The sequence below is a fragment of the Malurus melanocephalus genome, unplaced genomic scaffold (assembly GCF_030028575.1).
Source record: "Malurus melanocephalus ecotype Western Australia unplaced genomic scaffold, MMel_1.1 scaffold_411, whole genome shotgun sequence".
Classification (NCBI taxonomy): domain Eukaryota; kingdom Metazoa; phylum Chordata; class Aves; order Passeriformes; family Maluridae; genus Malurus; species Malurus melanocephalus.
In genome coordinates this window covers 120,682-142,318 of record NW_026623643.1, presented here as the reverse complement: position 1 = coordinate 142,318, position 21,637 = coordinate 120,682, and the positions used below count along the sequence as shown (strand labels likewise).

General features: G+C 65.3%; 3 protein-coding genes across 3 annotated transcripts; all 3 read left to right on the top strand.

Moving 5' to 3' along the window:
* Positions 1–6: 6 nt before the first annotated feature.
* Positions 7–11,432, top strand: LOC130581456 (inactive phospholipase C-like protein 2). Its single transcript, XM_057379564.1, has 6 exons — positions 7–50; positions 4,256–6,745; positions 6,916–7,119; positions 7,830–7,905; positions 9,280–9,389; positions 9,491–11,432. The coding sequence occupies exons 1-6, from the start codon at positions 45–47 to the stop codon at positions 9,674–9,676; spliced, it is 3,072 nt and encodes a 1,023-aa protein (XP_057235547.1). The 5' UTR covers positions 7–44; the 3' UTR covers positions 9,677–11,432.
* Positions 11,369–12,003, top strand: HCRT (hypocretin neuropeptide precursor; the record flags this gene model as incomplete). The annotated part of the gene is made up of 1 exon (XM_057379546.1): positions 11,369–12,003. A coding segment is annotated over one exon (462 nt), but the record flags the coding sequence as incomplete, so codon positions are not given.
* A 501-nt stretch (positions 12,004–12,504) lies between these two features.
* KCNH4 (potassium voltage-gated channel subfamily H member 4) lies at positions 12,505–21,634 on the top strand. Its single transcript, XM_057379536.1, is given in 17 exon segments — positions 12,505–12,580; positions 14,989–15,222; positions 15,335–15,466; positions 15,622–15,764; positions 16,587–16,830; positions 17,032–17,189; positions 17,458–17,665; positions 17,750–17,944; positions 18,069–18,268; positions 18,627–18,876; positions 18,981–19,249; positions 19,252–19,329; positions 20,078–20,125; positions 20,211–20,581; positions 20,805–20,908; positions 21,002–21,081; positions 21,167–21,634. Coding segments are annotated over 17 exon segments (3,258 nt in total).
* The last annotated feature ends 3 nt before the right edge of the window (positions 21,635–21,637 follow it).

Here is a 21,637-nt window from a genome sequence, read left to right as displayed (position 1 = left end):
CGGCAGAGCGGAGCCCCGCGCCCGCCGCGCCCCGGGCCAGCATCATGAAGGTGAGAGCCCCGCACGGGCAATGCACCGGCCCGGCTTCCCCCCGCGCCCCGGGCCCCGCACCTGCGCTGCGCTGGGGTGCCGAGCCGTGTCCCCCCGCCGTGCCCTGCGTTCCCCCGCACCGCCKCTGTCCGCCGCTCCTCGCTCCCCCTGTGCCGGTGGAGCGGCTCCGAGGAGCTGCAGAGCAACCGCATCCCCGGGCGAGCGAGGGCTGCCCCTGCCCGCGGTGCTGGTCCCACCGGGACTGACACGGCGTCCCTGCGCCCTGCCCGGRGCCAGGGTCCCCAAGGGCACAGTCTGGCCCGGCCCGGCCCGGCTCTGCGGGGCGTGCGTGGGTCGCCCTGTCAAGTGCCACGGCCCTGCAGCAGCATCACCCGGTCCTGCTCAGAGCACCCCTGCCAGTGAGAAGACGCCCACTCCTACCCCTCGAACAGCTTCTGCTCTCCCCTGCTCTCTCCTGCCAAGCGCTGAGCCCTGGGCCTGGCCTGACCAGCTTGCATTCTGCTCCYAACACCTGATGTTGGTGTTGCCGGGCCGTGGTGGGGCCGGGGCCCCAGGGAGGGTCTCGGGGGTCTCCCACCTGGCTGGGCAGTGGATTACACGTGTGCTTTCCTAAATGAACCCCCCTGATTGTGCTGATGCCAGCGCTACTCGCTGACACAATAGGTCACGTCCGCCCGGGACTCGCCTCCCTGCTCCCGGCATCCTATTTTAAGCCGGGATTGCTCCGGTGCTATTAATACACCGTGAGGGGGCTGTTCCCGTGATGCCCCGACCCCACTCTYCTGTCCCCGCGATTCAGTTTTTCGGACAGCGATGTCAGGACCCCCAGTCCCTGCCCGCGCCCGCCCAGGCTCTCGTTCCAAACTGTTGCGGGGGTGGCCGGGCTGTGCCCACGCGGTGACAGAACGGGGACCTGCCGGTGCTCCCGTGCCACCAGAGGCTGGTGCCAGCTCGCCGTCTGTGCCCGGTTTCCTTGGGGACCTTGCCGGGGTCTCCTGCTCCTGCCGGGACAGACCAGCATCCTTCCTTGCCCAGGGGCCACCCGTGGCTACCGCGGGCTGGGGGTGGGGAACCTCTCGCTTGTCCCCGGGCCGGGCACATCCCTGTCACCACCTGCGTCACCGCGGGATTTGGCCTCACGTGAAGGTCGGGTGGCCCAGGGCCAGCGCTGGCGGGGGAGGGCGCTGGCCCGGGGGGAGGTCAGCCCCGGACAGTGTCCCCAGCTTGCGCTGATCCGTTGTGCATGTCCGAGTCCATCCGGGGCCTGAGAAGCAGCGGAGGCACATGTGGGAAGAGCCGCCTGCCAGCTCTTTTATTTTTTGGGATTTCCAGAAAAGGCTGGAGGAATGAATCTGAAAGTGCGGCTCGGTGGCTCTGTGGAGTCGGGGGCGCCTGGGGCAGCGGGGTCCAGAGCTGTCCCCTGCAGCGTCCCTGTGCCCTGGCTGCAGGACCTGTTCCCTTCTTTCTTCCCAGCCTGAAAGCGGAGTGGGCTGGTGGTCCCGTGGGCTGGGAGATGTCGGGGTGGGGGAGATTTGGGGGTATTGGGTCGGTTCTTCCCTGCTGCAGAAGGTGTCCCTTTCCCAGCGTCTTCCTCTCCTGTCCCCTGAGCCCCCTCCCCATCGTGCGCCGGCCCCGGGAGCTGTGTGGTGCCTCTACTGCGATCCGACTCCACGGCCCCTCGCTGGGGAGCGGCAGCTGGTGCCGCGGGGAGTGGATGTGTCAGTCGCTCTCTTGTTGGCAGGGAACAAACGGCGGTGGAAAAGCCCTGGCTGTGCCTGGTCTCCCGCGCCGGGGCTGCTGCCTGCCTGCACCCCTGCCCACGCTGCCCGGCCTGGGGTAGGGGGAGCAGGAGACCCCGGGACCTGGGGAATTCAGCCGCAAATGAGTCACATCACGGCCAGGCTGGGAGATAAAGGGGAGGGAGGAACAATTGATGGATCCYTCTCCATCCTGTGCTTTGAGAGTGGGTTACGAGGCCGTGGCCGGTAACTGTGGCCGTCACGTGGAGGCTGAGATTAGGCCATCAGCACTCACCAGGGCACTAATGCAGGAGATAATTGGCTGAAGAGGTGCTTAACACGTGCTGCAGAGCTGGGCAGGGCTCAGGCAGCTGAGCTGGGACGTGCCCTCTGTGCCCAGCCCACCATCACCTCTGGCATCGTGGTCAACATCGGCATCGTGGCCGGTCGGTGCCATCGTGGCCAGTGGGTGCTTTGCTCTGCAGAGCTCTGCCTGCTCCCTGCCGGCTTGGTGGCACGGTGAGCATGATCCCTGCTCCAGCCGGAGCTCTGCTCTCTGACCGGGGGTGTTCCGTGCTGCCGTGGGCACTGTGTCCTCCCGGCTCCACTGCTGCCTTACTCCATCACCTGCATTCGTGTCCCCAAGGGTTGAAGACCACCTGGAACACCCTGTGAAGGGGCTGCCAGGGAGAAATGTCTCTTCCCTGTCTGTCCCCAGGCCCCAGGGCAGCTGCAAACAGGAGACTCTTTGCACCCACTGCCCTCTGCTCGCTGCGTGCCCSTGCAGAGGAAGAAGCAGAGCCTGCGTGCTGCAGGGATCTCTTGAGTCTGTGCCACACATCTGCACCCCAAAGCGCTGCAGCGGGCACCCCCTCCCCTATCTAAGCCCGCGAGGGTGGGAGTCTGCAGGGAGAGCGCTTGGGCTTTCGCCCTGAGCCGGGGTGGCCGCGGTACCGGCGGGGCCGGTGCCGGTGGGGTGTGTCTGGCTGCCTGCAGTGGGCACAGCTGGAAGCAGGTCCCTGGCGCTGGGTGCAGGCAGGCCCCCCGCCCGTGTTTCCTTTCCGGATGGATTTCCTGTTTTCAGCCGTGGGGCCCGGTGCGGAGCCGCCCAGGGTGGGTGCGGCTGTGCGGAGATGCGGGGATCCCGCCGGGGGCAGGAGGTGCTGCCCTCGGTGCCCTTCACCCCGCGGCGAGGTGGGGGCCGGGGCTGCCCGTCAGCTGGGCGCTCAGATTGCAGCTTGCAGGAAGCATCCGGCATCGAGTCCTTCCCCGCAGGGCTGGCCGGTGGCGGACCTGCCGCTCAGCCCCTGCCGACCCGGGATGGCTGGCACCGAGGCAGGGTCGTGGAGCTCGACCAGCTCCTTGGAGCAATCTGGCAGCGAGAGGATGCAAACAGCTCCCACATCCGAGCTCCAGGATGGTAGGATGTGCCTGGCTCTAACAAGAGGCTGAGGGCTGGTGCTGGTTCCACCTTCCCTGGGCCGTTGTGTCCCAGGCATCCTTGGAAGATTCCCCATTCCCTGGGGAAACCGTGCATCTGTTGGTGTGACCCATCCCGAATGCCCTTGGCTGGGGCTGGCTGGCCCTGTGGGACAGATCCCGACCCTCCAGGCTCAGGCACGGGGATGTGCTTGCCCGGGGATGTGCTTGCCCAGAGATGTGCTTGTGGAACACAAAACAACCCCTCACCTCTGACCTGGGCAGCTGAGCAGGACCTGCCTTTGACAGAGACACCACCAGATTAGAGGTGACTCACCATAATCTTGAAGAAGTGGATTAAATCTCCTCCTACTGTGCTACTTAATGAAATCCATCCCATAATACACTCCTGGCCCTGCTGTTCCCCCTCATCCCCTGTGCCTGCCAGCCCCGTGGCAGCTGGGTGCCCCCTCCCTGTAGCGAGGCAGGTCAGACTGTGAGCATGAGGTGCTGGAAGCAAACAGCCCGTGCCCTCGTGACCCTGTGCTCTGTGGGACAGGGCTGTGGCTGTCCCCAGCACGTGGCACTGGCAGGGGCTGTCCTGCCCTGCTCCTTGCASAAGACTGGGGTGTCTTGAGCAGCTCTGCTCGAGCATCTCATGCCGGGCGTGTTTTCATTCCTCTGGTGTCCCCAGGCCAGGGAGACGGGGACTGCGCTGGGCTGTGCCTGTGAGGGTGAGCGAACAGTGGGGAAGGATCCAGCTCAGGGCCAGGAGCAGGAAGGAAGGAAGGAAAGCAGAGTTAAAATAAGCCAGGCAGCGAGCTGCGAGGGAAGCCAGGGCTGGAGCTGGCTCCCAGCCCCCAGAGGAGGGGCGGATTGGAGTRGACTGGGCTTAGCATGGCACTGGGACACCCTGGGGCAGTCAGGGGCCAGTGCCATGCTCTGCTTTGGGTTGGGACGGGGGGACCGTGGGGCAGGAGGTGCAGGGAACGGGTGGGTGTGTGCTGCCTGGCTGTCCCTGATGGGTCTGCCCCTTTCCCTGGCAGGATGGCTCCCGGCAGCGGCCGCCACACAAGAAGAAGACRGTGTCCTTCAGCTCCATGCCCAATGACCGCAAGATCAACAGCACAGCTGCCTGCATCTCCCTCATGCTGGAGGGCTGCGAGCTGAAGAAGGTGCGCTCCAACTCCCGCATGTACAGCCGCTTCTTCGTGCTGGACGCCGACATGCGCTCTGTGCGCTGGGAGCCCTCCAAGAAGGACTCAGAGAAGGCCAAGATCGAGATCAAATCGGTCAAAGAGGTGCGTGTGGGCAAGAAGACGCCGGTCCTGCGCAGCAATGGCCTCTCYGACCAGTTCCCGGACGAGTGCGCCTTCTCCATCATCTATGGAGACAACTATGAGTCCCTGGACCTGGTGGCCAGCTCAGCAGATGTGGTCAGTGCCTGGGTGATGGGGCTGAGGTATCTGGTGTCCTAYGGGAAGCACAGCCCTGAGGCGCCCGGCACCGGCCACCCCAGCCTCCGGACGTCTTGGATCTCCTCCGTCTTCGACCTTGCTGACCTGGAGAAGTCTGGCCGCATCCCCGTGTCCCGAGCTGTGCAGCTGATCAAAGCCCTCAACCCTGGCATGAAGAGCTCCACCATCGAGCTCAAGTTCAAGGAGCTGCAGAAGGCCAGCGAGCGTCCCGGCGCRGAGGTGGCCTGCGACCTCTTCGTGGAGGCGTACTGCGAGCTCTGCACCCGCCCCGAGATCTTCTTCCTGCTGGTGCAGTTCTCCAGCAACAAGGAATACCTGGGCGTGAAGGACCTGCTGATGTTCCTGGAGGTGGAGCAGGGCATGGAGGGCGTGACGGAGGAGAAGTGCTTGGAGATCGTCCACAAGTACGAGCCCTCCAAGGAGGGCCGGGAGAAGGGCTACCTGGCCATCGACGGCTTCACGCGGTACCTGCTCTCTGCTGACTGCTCCATCTTCGACCCGCAGCACCGCAAGGTCTGCCAGGACATGGCGCAGCCCCTCTCCCACTACTACATCAGCTCTGCCCACAGCGCCTGCCTGCTGGAGGACAACTTCTGGGGCCGCTCGGACATCAGCGGCTACATCAGCGCCCTGGGCCTGGGCTGCCGCAGCATCGAGCTGGTGCTGTGGGACGGCCCCGAGGGCGAGCCCGTGGTCTACACCAGCCCCTCGGCCGCCTCCTGCGTGCCCTTCCGTGCCGTGGTGGGGCTGATCGACCAGCACGCCTTCACCGCCTCCGCCTACCCGCTCATCCTCTGCCTGGTGGTGCGCTGCTCGGCCCCCCAGCAGCGCCTCGCTGCCCAGTGCCTGCGCAAGACGCTGGGGGAGAAGCTGTACCTGGAGCCCCCCAACCCCGTGGCGTCCTACCTGCCCTCCCCGGAGGAGCTCAAGGGCCGCATCCTCATCAAGGGCAAGAAGCTGCCGCCCGGCTGCGAGGACAGCGAGGGCGAGGTGTCGGACGAGGAGGAAGGCTGGGAGCTGGCGCGSCGGCTGGGCCAGGAGGACCGGGAGGCGCCGGAGGGAGGAGGGCTGCGGCGGGTGCGCCTGAGCCGCGAGCTCTCGGAGCTGGTCAGTCTCTGCCAGGCCGTCCCCTTCCAGGATTTCGAGAGCTCACGGCGGGGGCAGCGCTACTGGGAGATGTGCTCCTTCAGCGAGGTGGAGGCGGGACGCTTCGCCAACGAGTGCCCGGCCGAGCTGGTCAGCTACAACAAGCGGTTCCTGTCGCGCGTCTACCCCAGCCCCATGCGCATCGACGCCAGCAACATGAACCCCCAGGATTTCTGGAAGTGCGGCTGCCAGATGGTGGCCATGAACTACCAGACGCCGGGGCTCATGATGGACCTGAACGCGGGCTGGTTCCGGCAGAAYGGGGCCTGTGGCTACGTGCTCCGCCCGGCCATCATGCGGGAGGAGGTTTCYTACTTCAGTGCCAACGCCAAGGACTCGCTGCCCGGGGTGCCCGCCCAGCTCCTACACCTCAAGGTCATCAGCGGGCAGAACCTGCCCAAGCCCAAGGGCTCGGGGGCCAAGGGGGAGGTGGTGGAGCCCTACGTGTGYGCTGAAATCCACGGCATCCCGGCCGACTGCGCTGAGCACCGCACCAAGACGGCCCTGCAGAGCGGGGACAACCCCATCTTCGACGAGAGCCTGGAGTTCCAGATCAACCTGCCGGAGCTGGCTGTCCTGCGCTTCGTCGTGCTGGACGATGACTACATCGGGGACGAGTTCATCGCCCAGTACACCATCCCCTTTGAGTGCCTGCAGCCCGGCTACCGCCAYGTCCCCCTGCAGTCGCTGGCCGGAGAGCCCCTGCCCCACGCCACCCTCTTTGTGCAYGTGGCCATCACTGACCGCCGCGGCGGGGGCAAGGGGCACCGCCGGGGGCTGGCAGGGCGCCGGGGCCGCCGGGTGCGCGAGTACACTTCCACCAAGGCCACCGGCATCAAAGCCATCGATGAGGTGTTCCGGACGGCCACCCAGCCGCTGCGGGAGGCCACCGACCTGCGGGAGAATGTGCAGGTACGGACCCTGCAGAGGGTTGGGGAGCCCGGGTGTCCCCCTTTTTCTGGGGGACATGAGTGAGGAGCCATATGTGGAGCAGAGAGATGTGGGAATTGGGGGTGTTCCTGTGTTGGGGGGCTCCTGGGGACCCTCCCAGCTGCGCTCCTGACTGTGATCTCTGCCTGCAGAATGCGTTGGTCTCCTTCAAGGAGCTGTGTGGGCTGACACCCGCTGCCAACATGAAGCAGTGCATCCTGACGGTGTCCACGTGGCTGCTGCACAGCGACAGCGCGCCCAGCGTCACCCTCAACCTGGCAGAGCAGTACCCCCCCATGGAGGCCCAGGGCCCCATCCCCGACCTGCTGCGCAAGGTCCTCACTGCCTATGAGACGGTAAGTGCCATCCTGTTGGGGCTTGACTCCTTGGGGTCAGTGACACTGGGACCAGCACCCTGCCAAAGAAAGTTGGGAGAAAAGTTGTGCTGGTTTGAGATAATTTTATGGGTGGGTGAACACACCCAAGTTCCAGCAAACCCCCTCTCTCCCCCACCTGGGTCCTGGAAACAAAATTTTCCACAGAGAGGAAAGTGAAAAGGAAAAAAACCTATTTATTTAACAAACCAGAACAATATGCCCACAAGTTATGAAAATTTTGTTTCCAGGACCTGGGGTGGGGGGGCTTGCTGGAACTTGGGAGTGTTTGCCCACCCATAAAATTATCTCAAACCGGCACAGATGGGRACCCTGAACGCACTGTACCCATCCTGGGGAAGGGGAAGGTGAGTGGGCAAAGGGGCTACACGAGGCACAGGATTGCCCAGATCAGTCCAACCCTGGGACACTGCAGCCCCTCCCCTGTGCCTGCTCTGCCTGTCCCTTGCCTTGGTCCCAAAACGTGGGAGAAATCCCATTAACAGCCACAGCCAGAGCTGCTTCCTTCCTTCCTCAGTTTTGAAGGGAACCTGCCCACTGGCCAGTTGCTSGTCACCCCATGTGGGGTTAGATGAGGAGGGCCAGACAGTGCTGGTGCAGGGGGCAGCCCMTGATGCCCAGGGGGCACAGGGCTGGGGCTGCCCAGCTCCTCATGCTGCCCCTCTCCGCAGATGATCCAGACCAGCCGGACRCTGATCGAGTCTGCCGACGCGGTGTACGGGAAGCTGATCCAGGCACAGCAAGCAGGTGGGTTCTGGAGGGCAGCCTCGGCTCTGGCAGTGCATCCAGGCATGTCCCGGGCTGCTGGGGCTCAGGGCTGCTTGCACTGGGGCAGGGTGTGGGTGGGTGGGMTGCAGAACTGTGCGGGAGGGAGCAAGAGGAGTGGGGGAGGCTGATGAGGAAGCGGGGAAGAGTCATTAGCTGTCAAAAGCCAGAACATAATTAGTGCCAGAAATAACAGGCTGGGGCTGACGGCAGAAGAGGCAACTGAGTGTTAAGACTTCCCAAACACATGGCAGAACCCACACAAGCAGGTGCTGCTGCCGCCTGCCCTGGTCCTCCCCGCGGTTGCCCCCCACCCTGGCAGCTGCCTGGGACCCCTGCCCCGATGGTTCCATGGCTCATCTGCTGGCCAGGACCCCGCTGGAGTAGCCCCACCAGCCCCAGGGCTTTCTGCGGGCTCCCCATGGGGCTGGGAGAATGTCAGGAGCTGGAGAAGCTGGGGAAGAAGGAGGGGGCCCTGCTCTGCTGTCCCCGCCATGCCAGCCTTGCTGCCAGCAGCCGTGTTTGTTCCCAGCCCACGCGGCAGACGGAAATCTCCCCAAGCTCTTGGCTTTCGGCTCTGCCGCTGCTGCGAGCGCCGGGGGAGTGGAGCAGCGGGGCAGGGGCTGCAGGGCACAGGCTGGTGCCGTGCCCTCCTGCACTGCTCTGGCTGCTGTGCTGCGGTGCCGCCGGGCAGGGGGATTTTGCGGCGCGCAGCCCCTCGGGGCTGTGGCAACAGCAATTTGGGGGATGCAGGCAGCAATTTGGGGGCTGCAACCCCCACCCCATGGTGCTGTCTGTCCCTGCTTTCGCCCTGGACGAGCCCCTGCGGTGCTGACACAGCCGGTAGCGGCAGGAGCTGGGGGTCCGGGAGGAGCGGGCGCGGCGGGGGCGAGGGGCCGTGGGCGAGCTGATTGGCAGCCCGAGGGCGAGCGGGCTGCGTGGGAGCCCTCGCGTGGGCCCGGAGCCGGTGCTGCGTCAGGAGGGGTAAATATAGCCCCCRCTCACGAGGATGCCACGTGTAGCGCCGTGACGGGGCCGCGCTCGGATGGGGGGGCACGGTGGCCCCGCTCTGAGTCCCCCCGGGTGAGCCACGGAGTGCGAGATTTGTGTCTCTGCCCGGGGTGTTCGCTGCCCTTCCTCACCTCATGGGCTCCGGGGGCCAGCGGCTGGGGCTGACCGTGGTGCTGGGGTATTGGGGCCATCATTCGCGACAGGGAGGAGTTTTGAGGCTGCTGGGGCAGTGGGGCGCCCATCCAGCCTGCAGCCCGTGCAGTAGGACATCCCTCTGGTTGTGGGCGGCTGCTGTCCCTGTGCCAGCGTCCCTGCAGCCGCTGAGCGCCGCTCCCGTCCACSCAGGGATGGATTTCCACAAGGAGCTGCACCGCATCGAGGCCAAGGAGGGGCTGCGGGGCCGCAAGCTGCAGAAGGCGCTGGAGAGCTTCGCCTGGAACATCACCGTCCTCAAGGTGGGGGCGAGAGCTGCTCGGACACGCCTGCCCTGCCTTCCCCTGCCACCTCACCCTCCTGCCTCCACCCTAACACACCCCCCGACCTCTCCTCCCCGCAGGGCCAGGCTGATCTCCTCAAGCACGCCAAGGCGGAGGCGCTGGATAACCTGTGGCAGATCCACAATGCGGGACAGTCCTGCGGCATCGGCAGGAACGGATCGGCCTCGCCGGAGCCCTCCCGGCTGCGGGCCCCGCTGGAGCCCATCCCCGAGACAGACGGAGGCGGAGACACGGCATCCTGCTGACCCCGGTCTGGGGCTCGGGGGCCCGGACTGAGCAGCCCTGGCTGCAGGGGCTGGGAGCAGGGAGCCCCGGCCGGCCTGGGGAATGCGTGTGAGGCTGAGTGCCTGAGCTCTGCCGTGTTGATGGGGCACCAGAACTCAGTGGAGAGGGTGGGAAGAGATGTCCCTGCTCCTGCTTGCCTCACCAAGCTCCCAGGGGACTCATCCATCCCCTCCATCTGCTTCTGGAGCCACTACTCTGCCGTGGGGCCGGTGGGGATGCTGGTACCCTGGTGCCCACATGCATGGACCCGCAGTCTGCTGTGCCAGATGCCACTCAGAAAAGTAACCACAGGTCTGGGCTCTTRCTCACCCTCCCCAGGGCTTCAGGTTTGACCTTCACCAGCCCTGGAGAAAATCTGGCTGGTGCTATCACCTCCATAGCATCCCTGGAGTCCTCGCTGTGCAGATGGGCTGGGAGGTTCTCTGATGCAGCAGGTGTGGGGCTAGGATGTCACTGAATCGCAAACRTGGCTTCTGGCATCAGGGAAATGTTTGGGTTCATCCCCCAGGGTGAGGGAGTTCCAGCACAAGCAAAAGCTGGAGGTGTTCTGGGGTTGGACCGGGGCTGTGGAGTGTCATAAAGAATGTGAGAGCCTCCCTGGTGCCCTGCTGCTCCCTCTGTTCCAGGCACAGGGTCAGGGTGGGGCGGTGTCACCAAAGGGGGTGGAGGGTGACACCGGGTGCAGGACGCTGGTGGCACCGTCCCTCCCTGGCACCGGCCAAGCACAGGGTGACGGCTCCCCACGTCAGTCAGGGAGCTGTAGAGCTGCTGGCACCCCTTTGTTCAGGGGATTAATTAGCCTAATGGGGCTCTGAKCAGCGGCCCCACACACCGGAGCCGGCCAGCGCTGACCTTCAGCCCCTTTGTGCCAGCCCAGTGGTCAATTACGGCCTCATTAGTGCCAGGCACCCCGTCCAGTGAGCACCCACACAATGGGGAGCTGCAAATGAGGGGAAAAGCCTGGATGGTCTCCGGGCTACCGGCCACAGCGCTCCCACGTCTCCCAGAGACCGGCTGATCCCGCTGCCCCGGGGGTATTTTTGGCAGCACTATTGTGCTGGGCCCTATAAAGTGGCAGTGGCAGTGCAGGGTGCTGTGCTCTCAGCTGCCCATGGGACATGCCCCAGAGCCGCTCGGCCGCCTGAAGACCCCGGGAAGGATGGAGGTGTCCAACGCCAAGGTGGGGCTGGGGTGCGGCAGCCCCTGGGGACAAGAGGACAGTGATGAGCGGGAGGTCGGAATGTGGGGCTGGGGGTGCGGGAGGGCCTGGTTGGTTTCTTGGGAAGCTCTGAGTGCGCAGCAAATCCCCGGGAGTCCCTGACTGTAGCCAGCAGCCGATGAGGGGATTTTTGAGAGGGAGCTGGGCATGCAGTGCCTGCAGCATGGGTGCTTTCACTGCGTGTCCCGTGGCACCGCACAGCGAGAGGAGGGAGTTTGCCACAGCTGCTGTGTGCCAGAGCAGGGCAGGGGCACAGTGAGGACAGGTCTGAGCCACAGGACACCAAAGGGTGACGCTCCTTGGGTGTGGGGCTGGACCCTGCAGCAGCAACCAGAGCGGGGGAAGTTGAACCACCGGTGAGGACAGCGGGGGCGCGGTGCCGGGGCTGTGCAGTGTCCCCCCGCCCCGCACTGTCGCTGCCCTGCCCTAACGCTGCCCGTTGCTCCGGCAGCCCCGGCGAGCTGCCTGCCTCCTGCTGCTGCTCCTGCTCTGCTCGCTGGCTGCTGCCCGGCAGAACCTGCCCCACTGCTGCCGGCAGAAGACCTGCTCCTGCCGCGTCTACGACCTCCTGCACGGCATGGGCAACCACGCCGCTGGCATCCTCACGCTGGGCAAGAGGAAGAGCGTCCCCCTGGCCTTCCAGAGCCGGCTCTACCGCCTGCTCCATGGCTCCGGCAACCACGCAGCGGGCATCCTCACCATGGGCAAGCGCGGGCAGCAGCCTGGCACCGCCTGCCACGACACACTGGGCTGTCCCGCGGGCACGGACGCCCAGCCGACACCGGCACCGCGAGGTGCTGACACCAGCCCTGCCGGCCCCAGGGAGTGCCAGGGACACTCAGGGAAGGACCTGAGTACGAGCCAGGCCCAGGCAGCTGCAAGGAGCTTTTACTGAGCGGGATGGGGGCGGCGGGGACAGAGAAGGGATCCCTGGCAGGATGGACTCCGGGGACACACAGCCGGAGCTCAGTGTAAATAGCACTTTTAGATACCTCCTCCCTGCCCTGGCCCTGGCCCAGCCTGCTCAGGGCACCGCGGGCACCGCGGCCTTTTACAATAAATGGTAGCCTGATGTCACCCGGCTCTGTTGTCTCTCTGGGGAGGGGCTGGGCGGGCACAGCGCCTTCCTCCGCGGAGTTCGGACTGGGCTCACCTGCGGCACCTGCACTGGGGCGTGGCGGGACCAGCTGCCTGAGGGCGGTACCAGGACAGAGGTGAACCGGGGTGAGGCGGGTCCCGCTCTTTCTGCAGCCCCGTGTGCCCGGGAGGGCCGGGGGGGAGCGGCTCCCGTGGCCGARCGGGTCCCGGTGCCTCCCGGTACGGCGGCTCCGATGCCGAGCGGGTCCCGGCGCCACCAACCCRGTGCCCGCCCCGGCCAGATCGCCCTGCCCGCGGGCGGGGGACGGGGCTCGACGGTGCCGAGGCCCCTCCCGGTGCCGGGGCGGGGCGGGGGCGGGGCGGGAGCCCCGAGCGGGCCGGGATCAGCCTGCGGCGCTGCGGAGGGGCCGGGGGCGGCGGAGGCAGCCCCGCCGCCGCAGCCCCGCGGCGGGCGGCCGGTCGGGCGGGACGATGCCGGTGATGAAGGGGCTGCTGGCGCCGCAGAACACCTTCCTGGACACCATCGCCACCCGCTTCGATGGCACACGTAGGGCACGGACGGGACCGGGGAGGGGCCGTGGCGGCGGGGGCAAGGGGGACACCGGGTGGGGGAAGCCGCTGTCCCGGAGGGGACAGAGAGCGGGACAGGGTTCGACCCGCAGACCCCGCGGCTCGGCCGGGCGTGACCACCCCCGCGCTGTACGGGGACCGTCCCGAACTGGGGCTCGGTGCTGCGGAACTCCCCATGTCCGTGTCCGTGTCCCGGGCCGCCCCCTCGATGCTCTCCCCTCTCCCACCGCCGGTGCCGCTCGGTGTCGCCGCAGCCGCGCTCAGCACCAGGGACAGATCCCGGTGCCGGCGGGAGGGGCGAGGGTGACCCGGAGAGGGCACGGTCGGTCTCRACACGCCTGGATTTCACCGGGAGCCCCGGGGCCCCGCGATGCCCCGTCCCGTGCCCGAATGGTGCCCCGGGTTCCTGTCGGTGCCCATGTGCCGGGATGGATTGGAGCCGGGAATGGTGATGCCGCACGCTAACTCCAGCACTGCTGGCACCGTGCAGCCCGCCGGGGACCGGCCGTGTTCAGGACTGACCTCAGCTTCCCTCAAAAACACCTGGAGCAGGTGTCTCTCTGCTCTGCCTGCATGGCGAGCTATCTCCTCCCTTTCTCTGAGGGACTGGTGTGACCCTGGAAGCCTGGAGCCACCTCCCAGGGCACCACCGAGGCACTCGGAGCACCCTGGAGCATGTGTTTGGTGCGATGCTGAGCTGTCTCCCGGCCTGGAGTGACACTGGACAGCCCTGGTGGCGCAGGGGGTCGTTTGCCTGGGGAGSTGGGATTTGGGATGTTACTTTTGGGGCTGTAATGCCTGAGAATTCTCTTTTTCCTGCGCCTGGAGGTGACAGGGCAGAGCCWCATGTGCCTCATGGTGGTGATGATCCCACTGTCCCTCCAAAGGGGCAGAGCTTCTGGATCTGACTCTCCAAGGGAAGGGTCCCCGGGGAAGCTGTCTGCAACACCACGACCAAAGCCTTGGGAATTTGCCCCGGGGAGCCTGGTTTTGCCTCCAGTGTCCTGGCAGTKCCCCAAAGTCACCCAAGCTGCCCARCCRCCTCCGGGCACTTTTAAACAGTGTGGGGCTTTGCGGGTTTGATGTGCCTCTTATCGGCTTTATCTGCCATGGAGAGGGGTTTAGCGCAGTGATACCCTGTGGGGAGTTAACCCTGCCTCTCCCGGGCAGCCGCTGCTCTGGACCCGGGGCACCCAGCCAGGCACAGTGGCCACCACGGCTGGGGTCTGCCAAGCCCGCGACRGCCACATCCTCCAGCTCAGCGAGCCACTCCCAAATGCAAACCCTTGTTTTCTGTTCTAATAACACATCCTGGATATCACCATAATCCCGGCTTCCCAGAGCCAAAATCTGGCCTTAGTCACAGCTTCAGGCTATTTTTGCTTCTCGGAGCTAATCCTGGGCTGAGCTGTGCKGTGGTGGCCCCACGGCACCCCCATCAGCCAGGGCTGCCTCATTCCCTCCCCTCCCTCCCRCTGCCTCTTGCTGCGTTTGCCCTGCCCTGGCACCACTCGGTGTGATGCCATGGTGTGTGGGTATCACTGCGGATGGGCTCTTTTCTCCTGTGAGAAGGGGCAGAGCACATCTACCCGACCCTGGCTGCGCGGTGCGAGGGTGCTGAGCTGGTCGCCCATCCAATTTTTGATTTTGAGATCATTTTTGGGGCTGAGAACCCCCCGATCTGCCCCCGCTGGGTGCCATCACAGTCGCACAGGCCCTTCCTTGACACTCTGATAATGTGACCCCATCTGTCCTGCTGGTGCTGAGGGGCAGAGCAGTGATTCTGTGAATGGCTCAGGGCTGATGAGGGCTTTACTGTGCCCGGTGCCACCCCCCCGCCGCGGCTGGGCGATGCTGGGGACACTCTGTGTCGCCGAGAGGCCGAGGATGCTGTKGTCCATCTGTGGCCCACGCCAGCTGGGCACTGACCCTTGGCTTCCTGCGGGCTCATGGCTTCTCTCCCACCCCCTCAGCTGGTGCCCAACGCCTCTGGGGGTCTCAGCACCGCAGCTGGGCACCYCTGGGCTGGATGTGCCCAGCTGGGAGCTGCTGCTCCCACTAAGCTCCCTGAGCCCRGCAGAGCTGCAGCGGCAGATGGCCGAGGGGGAGGCGTGAGCTGCCTCGCGTGGGTGATGGGGGCCAGGACATGGATCCGGGCTCCTTCCCCTTCCAGAGCACGGGGCTGGGGTCCTGCYCAGGCTGGGGCCTTGGGGACAGCAGGACAGGGGATGAGCAAGCTCTGGGAACAGCTGAGGGCAGCCAGCAGCAGGATGGAGCTCTGTCTCCACTTCCCAGAGCGACACGTGGGGCTCCARGAGGGCTGGGCTGCTGTTGGTGCCCCCTGAGGTGCCCCAAGGCCTCGGGGGCAGCTGTGTCTCCTTTCAGACAGCAACTTCATCCTGGCAAACGCTCAGGGCCGCTGCGGCTTCCCCATCGTCTACTGCTCCGATGGCTTCTGCGACCTCACCGGCTTTGCCCGCACCGAGGTCATGCAGAAGAACTGCAGCTGCCGCTTCCTCTGCGGGGCTGAGACCAGCGAGCCCATCCTGCAGGGCATCGAGAAGGCACTGGACAGCAGGCAGGAGTTCCAGACTGAAGTCTGCTTCTACAAGAAGGATGGTGAGTGGCGTGTGGGATTTGGGATTTGCCCCTGCCAAAATGTGGCCCTGGGAGGAAGATGCTGGGCGGTGCTGGGGCTGCCCTGACCTCACCAATTCTCCCCTCCGCGCAGGAGCTGCTTTCTGGTGCCTGCTGGACATCATGCCCATCAAGAATGAAAAGGGGGAGGTGGTGCTYTTCCTCTTCTCTTTCAAGGACATCACAGAGAGCCGGGGCAAGAGCTGCCCGGGTGAAAAGAAGGAGGGTGAGCAGGGGCTGTAGAGTGGGGATGGGATTCAGGGAGCCGTGTGAGCAGTGGGCATGTGGCAAAAGGGTTCCCTGATTTTTGGTGGGTCATGCCCGCCATGTGCACCCATGGCACAGCTCTCCCCCTGACTCAGTGTGCCTTGTCCACYGCAGAGAAGCAGAGGAGCGAGAAGCAGAGGAGCAAGAAGCCCGGGAACTCTCACCTGCGGGCTGCACGGAGGCAGGGCAGGACCATGCTGCACCGGCTCAGCGACCAATTTGCCCGGAGGGACCGCAGTGAGATGAAAATCAACCGTGTAAGGGTCTGGGGGACCCCGGTGCCTCCTGGGGTGGGGCTGTGGGGAACTGGCAGAGCAGCAGCTTCCCTGAGAGCAGCCCCCAGCAGAGTCCAGCCACACTGGGATGCTGCTCCCATCCCTCCCTGACCTGAAATGCCCCCCAGCCCTGGCAGCCACGCTGTAGCCAGGCTGCACGTGTGTTTGGTTGGCAGYAGGAGAAGCCAGTGGGTGCCCAGAACTTGCTGTGGAGATGGCAGAGCTGGTGGCTCTGGCAGAGCTGTGCCTCTCCTCGCACATTCGGTGTCAGGAAACCCCAGTGCTGGCTCTGAGCACAGCCATGCTGGCTCTGGGGAGTGCTGTTACCAGGGTGCCAGAGCTGTGGAGCTGCCAGACAGAGCAGGGACCTGAATCAGTCCTGTGCCAGCCCCTTCACACAGCTGTGGTTCCCAGAACAGGATCCTCAGGTGCCACCTGCAGTTKTGGGGTCAGAGAGAGGGTCTGAGAGCTGCTAAAGAGCAGTGMACCAGTCTTGACTTTTGGGGACTTGGATGGGGTGGYCCTGGCTCTGCYCTCACCTCTGCTCTCCCCCAGCATGTGAATTGGCACCTGAGATGGTTCCAGGCAGCAGTTGGCATTGCCAGGAGATTACTGTTAATAGCACTGACATTGCATTAATTGATGTGACATAATTGGGCACYCTGCGCCCATCTCTGAGGGTGACCTCAATGCAGGAAAGGGGTTGTCCATCACCCYGGTGTGATCACGGGCTGGCAGGACTCGGGAGGAGGGATGGCTGTGGATGGCCCCTGCACCATCCACGTACCACTCTTGCTCCTRCAGAACGTGTTTGAGAACAAGCCGTCCGTCCCCGAGTACAAGGTGGTCTCGGTGCAGAAGTCCCGCTTCATCCTGTTCCACTACAGCATCTTCAAGGCACTCTGGGACTGGCTGATCCTGCTGGCCACCTTCTACGTGGCCATCACTGTCCCCTACAACGTCTGCTTCACGGGCACGGAGGACAGCCTGTCYGCTGCCCGCAGCACCATCGTCAGCGACATCGCCGTGGAGATGCTCTTCATCCTGGGTAGGTCTGTGTGCAGGGCTGAGCGCCCATCCAGGAGAGAGGACAGCGAGGGGCAGGGATGAGGGTGATGGAGAGGGGAGCTGGGGTGGCTGTGCCCTTGTTGTTGGTGCTGAGCACACCASAAGTGAGACTGATGTTGGCTGTGGAYCCTGGCTGGGCTYKGCYGGGGTGGTCAGTGCTGGTCCTGCTCTCCTGGGGCAGATATCATCCTGAACTTCAGGACAACGTACGTGAGCCAGTCGGGCCAGGTTGTGTAYGACCCTCGCTCCATCTGCATCCATTACGTGGCCACCTGGTTCTTTGTGGATCTGATCGCTGCCCTGCCCTTCGATCTGCTCTACATCTTCAATGTCACTGTGGTGAGTGCCCCTGGCACAAACACAGCAAAGCCACCGCCCACCTCCCTGCCCCTGTCCAACACCCACATCTGGGGATATTCAGTGCCCTGGCTGATGCTGGGTGTTGGGGACAAGGCTGCTTGGAGATGAGCTGGCACACCCTGTAGCCCATGACCCTCCTGGCAGCTGTAGAGGTGGCAAAGGTTTCCCCGCCCTGGGGGTGGTGTTGGGGTCCCTTTTTGCCCCCACCTCCAGCTCCACAGGGCTCACCTTCCCGTCTGCCCCCCAGACCTCACTGGTTCACCTGCTGAAGACGGTGCGGCTGCTGCGGCTGCTGCGGCTGCTGCAGAAGCTGGACCGGTACTCGCAGTACAGTGCCATGGTGCTGACGCTGCTCATGTCCATGTTCGCGCTGCTGGCGCACTGGATGGCCTGCATCTGGTACGTCATCGGCCGCAGCGAGCTGGAGAGCAACGACCCCCGCACTTGGGACATCGGTGAGCGTGGTGGGGGCACTCTCGGGGCACCGGGGCAGAGAGTGCTGGCTCCCACAAGCTCTAACCCCAGGCTGTGCTTGGCAGGCTGGCTGCACGAGCTGGGCAAGAGGCTGGAGGCTCCCTACATCAACAACTCCTTGGGGGGCCCYTCCATCCGCAGCGCCTACATCGCCTCCCTCTACTTCACCCTCAGCAGCCTGACCAGCGTGGGCTTCGGCAACGTCTGCGCCAACACCGACACCGAGAAGATCTTCTCCATCTGCACCATGCTCATCGGGGGTGAGCAGGGCACTCACAGAGCGTTGTGTCCCTGGGAGGTGATGGGCACGTGCTGGGGTATTTGGGGTGCAGCCCCCCAAGCTGCTCCTCACTGGCCCTGATGCTGCTGTCCCTCTGTCCCCAGCGCTGATGCACGCCGTTGTCTTTGGCAACGTCACGGCCATCATCCAGCGCATGTACTCGCGCCGCTCGCTCTACCACACCCGCATGAAGGACCTCAAGGACTTCATCCGCGTCCACCACCTGCCCCAGCAGCTCAAGCAGAGGATGCTGGAGTATTTCCAGACCACCTGGTCGGTGAACAACGGCATTGATGCGAATGAGGTAGGAGGGGCTGGTGGGGCTGTGCCAGCCCCCTCTGGCCTCGATCTGCACCCAGGGTGGGGGTGATGGGGCTGGCAGGGCTAGGGGTGGGAGCAGTGCTGGAGGGACCGGGTCTGGAGTGGATTCCTGCCAGCATGGGGAGCRGGATGGGCATATGGAGCAGCAGCTGCTGATCACCACAGCCAGGGCCTGCCTCTGCGAGCCAGGACTRCCGGGCACTGCTGAGACACCAGGGCAGCTCAGCAGAGAGATTCCCCACTCTGGAGGGGGATCTGTCCCCCGGGGCTGCAGGGCTGTAGGAAAGCTTCTCCCTGCTCCCTACCCCTTGCACCCAAAGCCCCGGTTCTGCTCTCCCCAGCTGCTGCACGACTTCCCCGACGAGCTGCGGGCRGACGTGGCCATGCACCTCAACAAGGACATCCTGCAGCTGCCCATCTTCGAGACAGCCAGCCGGGGCTGCCTCCGCTCCCTCTCACTCCACATCAAGACCTCATTCTGCGCCCCCGGGGAGTATCTGCTGCGCCAGGGTGACGCGCTGCAGGCCAACTACTTCGTCTGCTCCGGATCCCTCGAGGTGCTGAGGGACGACGTGGTCCTGGCCATCCTGGGTGAGGGCAGGTGACGTGGGCTCTGCCCCAGCCCTTCCTGCTGCCTGGCAGAGTGAGGGGCTCGGGGCTCAGCTCACTAGCCCACTCCTCATTCCCTCCTGCAGGCAAAGGGGATTTGATTGGGGCCGACCTGTGCAGCACCGACCAGGTGATCAAGACCAACGCGGACGTGAAGGCGYTGACCTACTGCGACCTGCAGCACATCGGGCTGCGGGGGCTCTGTGAGGTGCTGCAGCTCTACCCCGAGTATGCCAGCAAATTTACAGCCGACATACACCAGGACCTGACCTTCAACCTGCGGGAGGGCAGCGAGATGGAGGTGGGTGCGTGTCCTCCTTCACAGGCYCCTTCCCGTTCTCATGGCCCCGGGCCAGGGCTGTGCATGGCCATGGAAGGGGAGTCTGTGCTCCAAGGCTGGGGCAGGGGCTGCAGCTCTGCCACYCCGGCCTGCAGGTATGTCCTGTCCTGGCTCTGTGCAGCTCAGGGAATCGGCAGAAAGAGYATTTGCAATGCAGGAGGCTGAGGCAGATGGAAGGCTTGGAAATGGGGGTGGAGAGAACTGGAGCAGCACTGCAGGACAGACAGACAGGGCAAAGCCCCCCGGAATGCAGGAGGCAGCTGGGAGCTGCGGGTTTAGTCACGCTGACGRCTCCAGCAGCCAGTTCTGCTGCAGAAATGGCTCTGCTGCACTTTTCCTCCCCCGGCTCTGCTGCGGTAGGCTTGGAGCTCCCCTGGAGCAACTCACTGGTACCCGGTTTCCCCCCGGCCCGGTGAAGATAGTGTGGGAGGTCAGTCTCTAGGTCCCAAACAGCCCTACCAAGTCCATAACAGAGGAAGGGTATAAACAAACCGAGACAGGAGAATGCCAGGAGCCTGTGCCAGGTTGTGCAGAAGCCCCATCTCCCTCCCCAGCTGGCTGCATGCGCCAGACAGAGCTGGTGGTGCTCTGAAGGCTGAGCCAAGGCTGGGATTTGGGGTGCAGCCTCGGCTCTGGCTCGGGACATTCAGGCAGAGGTTGGGCAGTTCATCATTTCCATGGCAGCAGCAGAGAGTGGGTGAGGGATTGCAGAGACTGGGGAAGGTTTGGTTGTCCAGGGGGACACCGAGTGGCTGGGGGGGCTCTGGGCCCGCGGCTGGTCCCCGTGGAGCTGCGGGGGGGTCCCTCCTGCTGCTGAGCCGGTACCGTCTGCTCTCCCCGCAGGGGCTSTGCCGCTACTCCCGGTCCCCGAGGCTGCCGCAGGCGCCACAGGTTCGTCCCTCGCCGAGGCGATGGGGGAGGACGGGGCGGGCATTGCTGTACCTGGAGCCAGTCCTGACCTCCCTCCCGCCCGCAGCCTCGCCCGGAGAGCGGCGCTGCCCCGGAGAAGCCCCTTCCCTCTATTCTGGAGGCTGAGGAGGAGCCCGACGAGGTTTTCCAGCAGTCGGCCGCCAGCACCTCCCGCCGCAAGCTGCTGCTGCCCCAGCTGAGCAGCTCCGTGCGCCGTGGCTCGCTGAGCAGCCTCCTGGGCGATGACCTGTGCCAGGTGTCAGCCCTGCGGCACAACTGCCAACCCCCAGCCCGCGGCAGCCGCGGCAGCCGCAGCGCCTCTCCGCAGTGCCGGCGGGACACCCGGCTCCTGGAGCGGGACGGTGGCGTGGGCAGGAGGCCGGCCAAGCTTCTCATCCCCTCCCTGCACACCAACGGCCCGCCCGACCTCAGCCCCAGGTACGGCTGTGGGTTTGTGCTAGCCAGGCTATGGGTTTGTGCCACCCAGGTTTGGGTTTGTGCCAACCAGGTTTGGGTTTGTGCCAGCCAAGCTATGAGATTTTGCCGGCCAGGCAGCGGGTTTTTTGCCGATCAGGCTACGAGGGGCTCTGGGGGGCTGCCCAGATGGTGGCAGAGGGGTGAAGGGGTGACCCGGGGCAGCCCTGACCCCCTCCTGCTCTAGGGTCGTGGACGGGATTGAAGACAACGGAGGCACATCAGAGCCACAAACCTTCTGCTTCAACGCGGAGCCGCYGCCGAGCGCGGCAAGGGACTCGCCCAGCTCAGGTACCGCCAGCAGCCGCCCGGTAAGGCCAGAGAGGTGGCCCTGGGGCTGGGAGGCTCGGGGGGASCCTCCAGCACTGTCCGTGTCCTCCCCAGCAGGGACCGACCCAGGCGGCCCGGCCCTGGTGAYGGAGGCAGAGGAGATAAAGCAGAACATCAGCAGGCTCAACCAGGAGGTGTGGTGGGGACCAGAGGTGGGTGCACGTCCCCGAAAAGCCCGGGGACATCGGCCGGCGCTCACCGCTTTCTGTTYGTTTCCAGATCAACCACCTCAACCAGGAGGTTTCGCACCTCAGCCGGGAGCTGCAGGGGATGATGGAGCTGCTGAAGGGTCACCTGTGCGCCCCGCAACCTCACGCCTGTCCCTGTCGCCTGTCCGCGGCCGTCCCGCCGCCGTCCCGGCCCTCGCAGCCCGCTGCCCCGGTGCCCCACTCGCCCCCGGTGCTCCCCAGCTCCCGTAGCTCCCCCACCGCCAGCCCCCGGGCCAAACGCTGCCCGGTCCGCAGCCGCTCTGCYCACGCCGCCGCCCTGCACCCCTGGGTGGGCGCCGAGGGGCCGCGCCCCCCGCGGGTGGACGCCCCCGGCCCCGACCCCGACCCTCGCCGGAGCTCGGACTCGCAGCCCCCTCCGCTGCCGCCCCGCTCCGCCCGTTCCTTCCCGGGCTGCTCGGCCGGGGCTTGGCCCCACGCCCACCCGCAGCCGCGATCCGGCTCCAGCAGCTCCCACTGACCC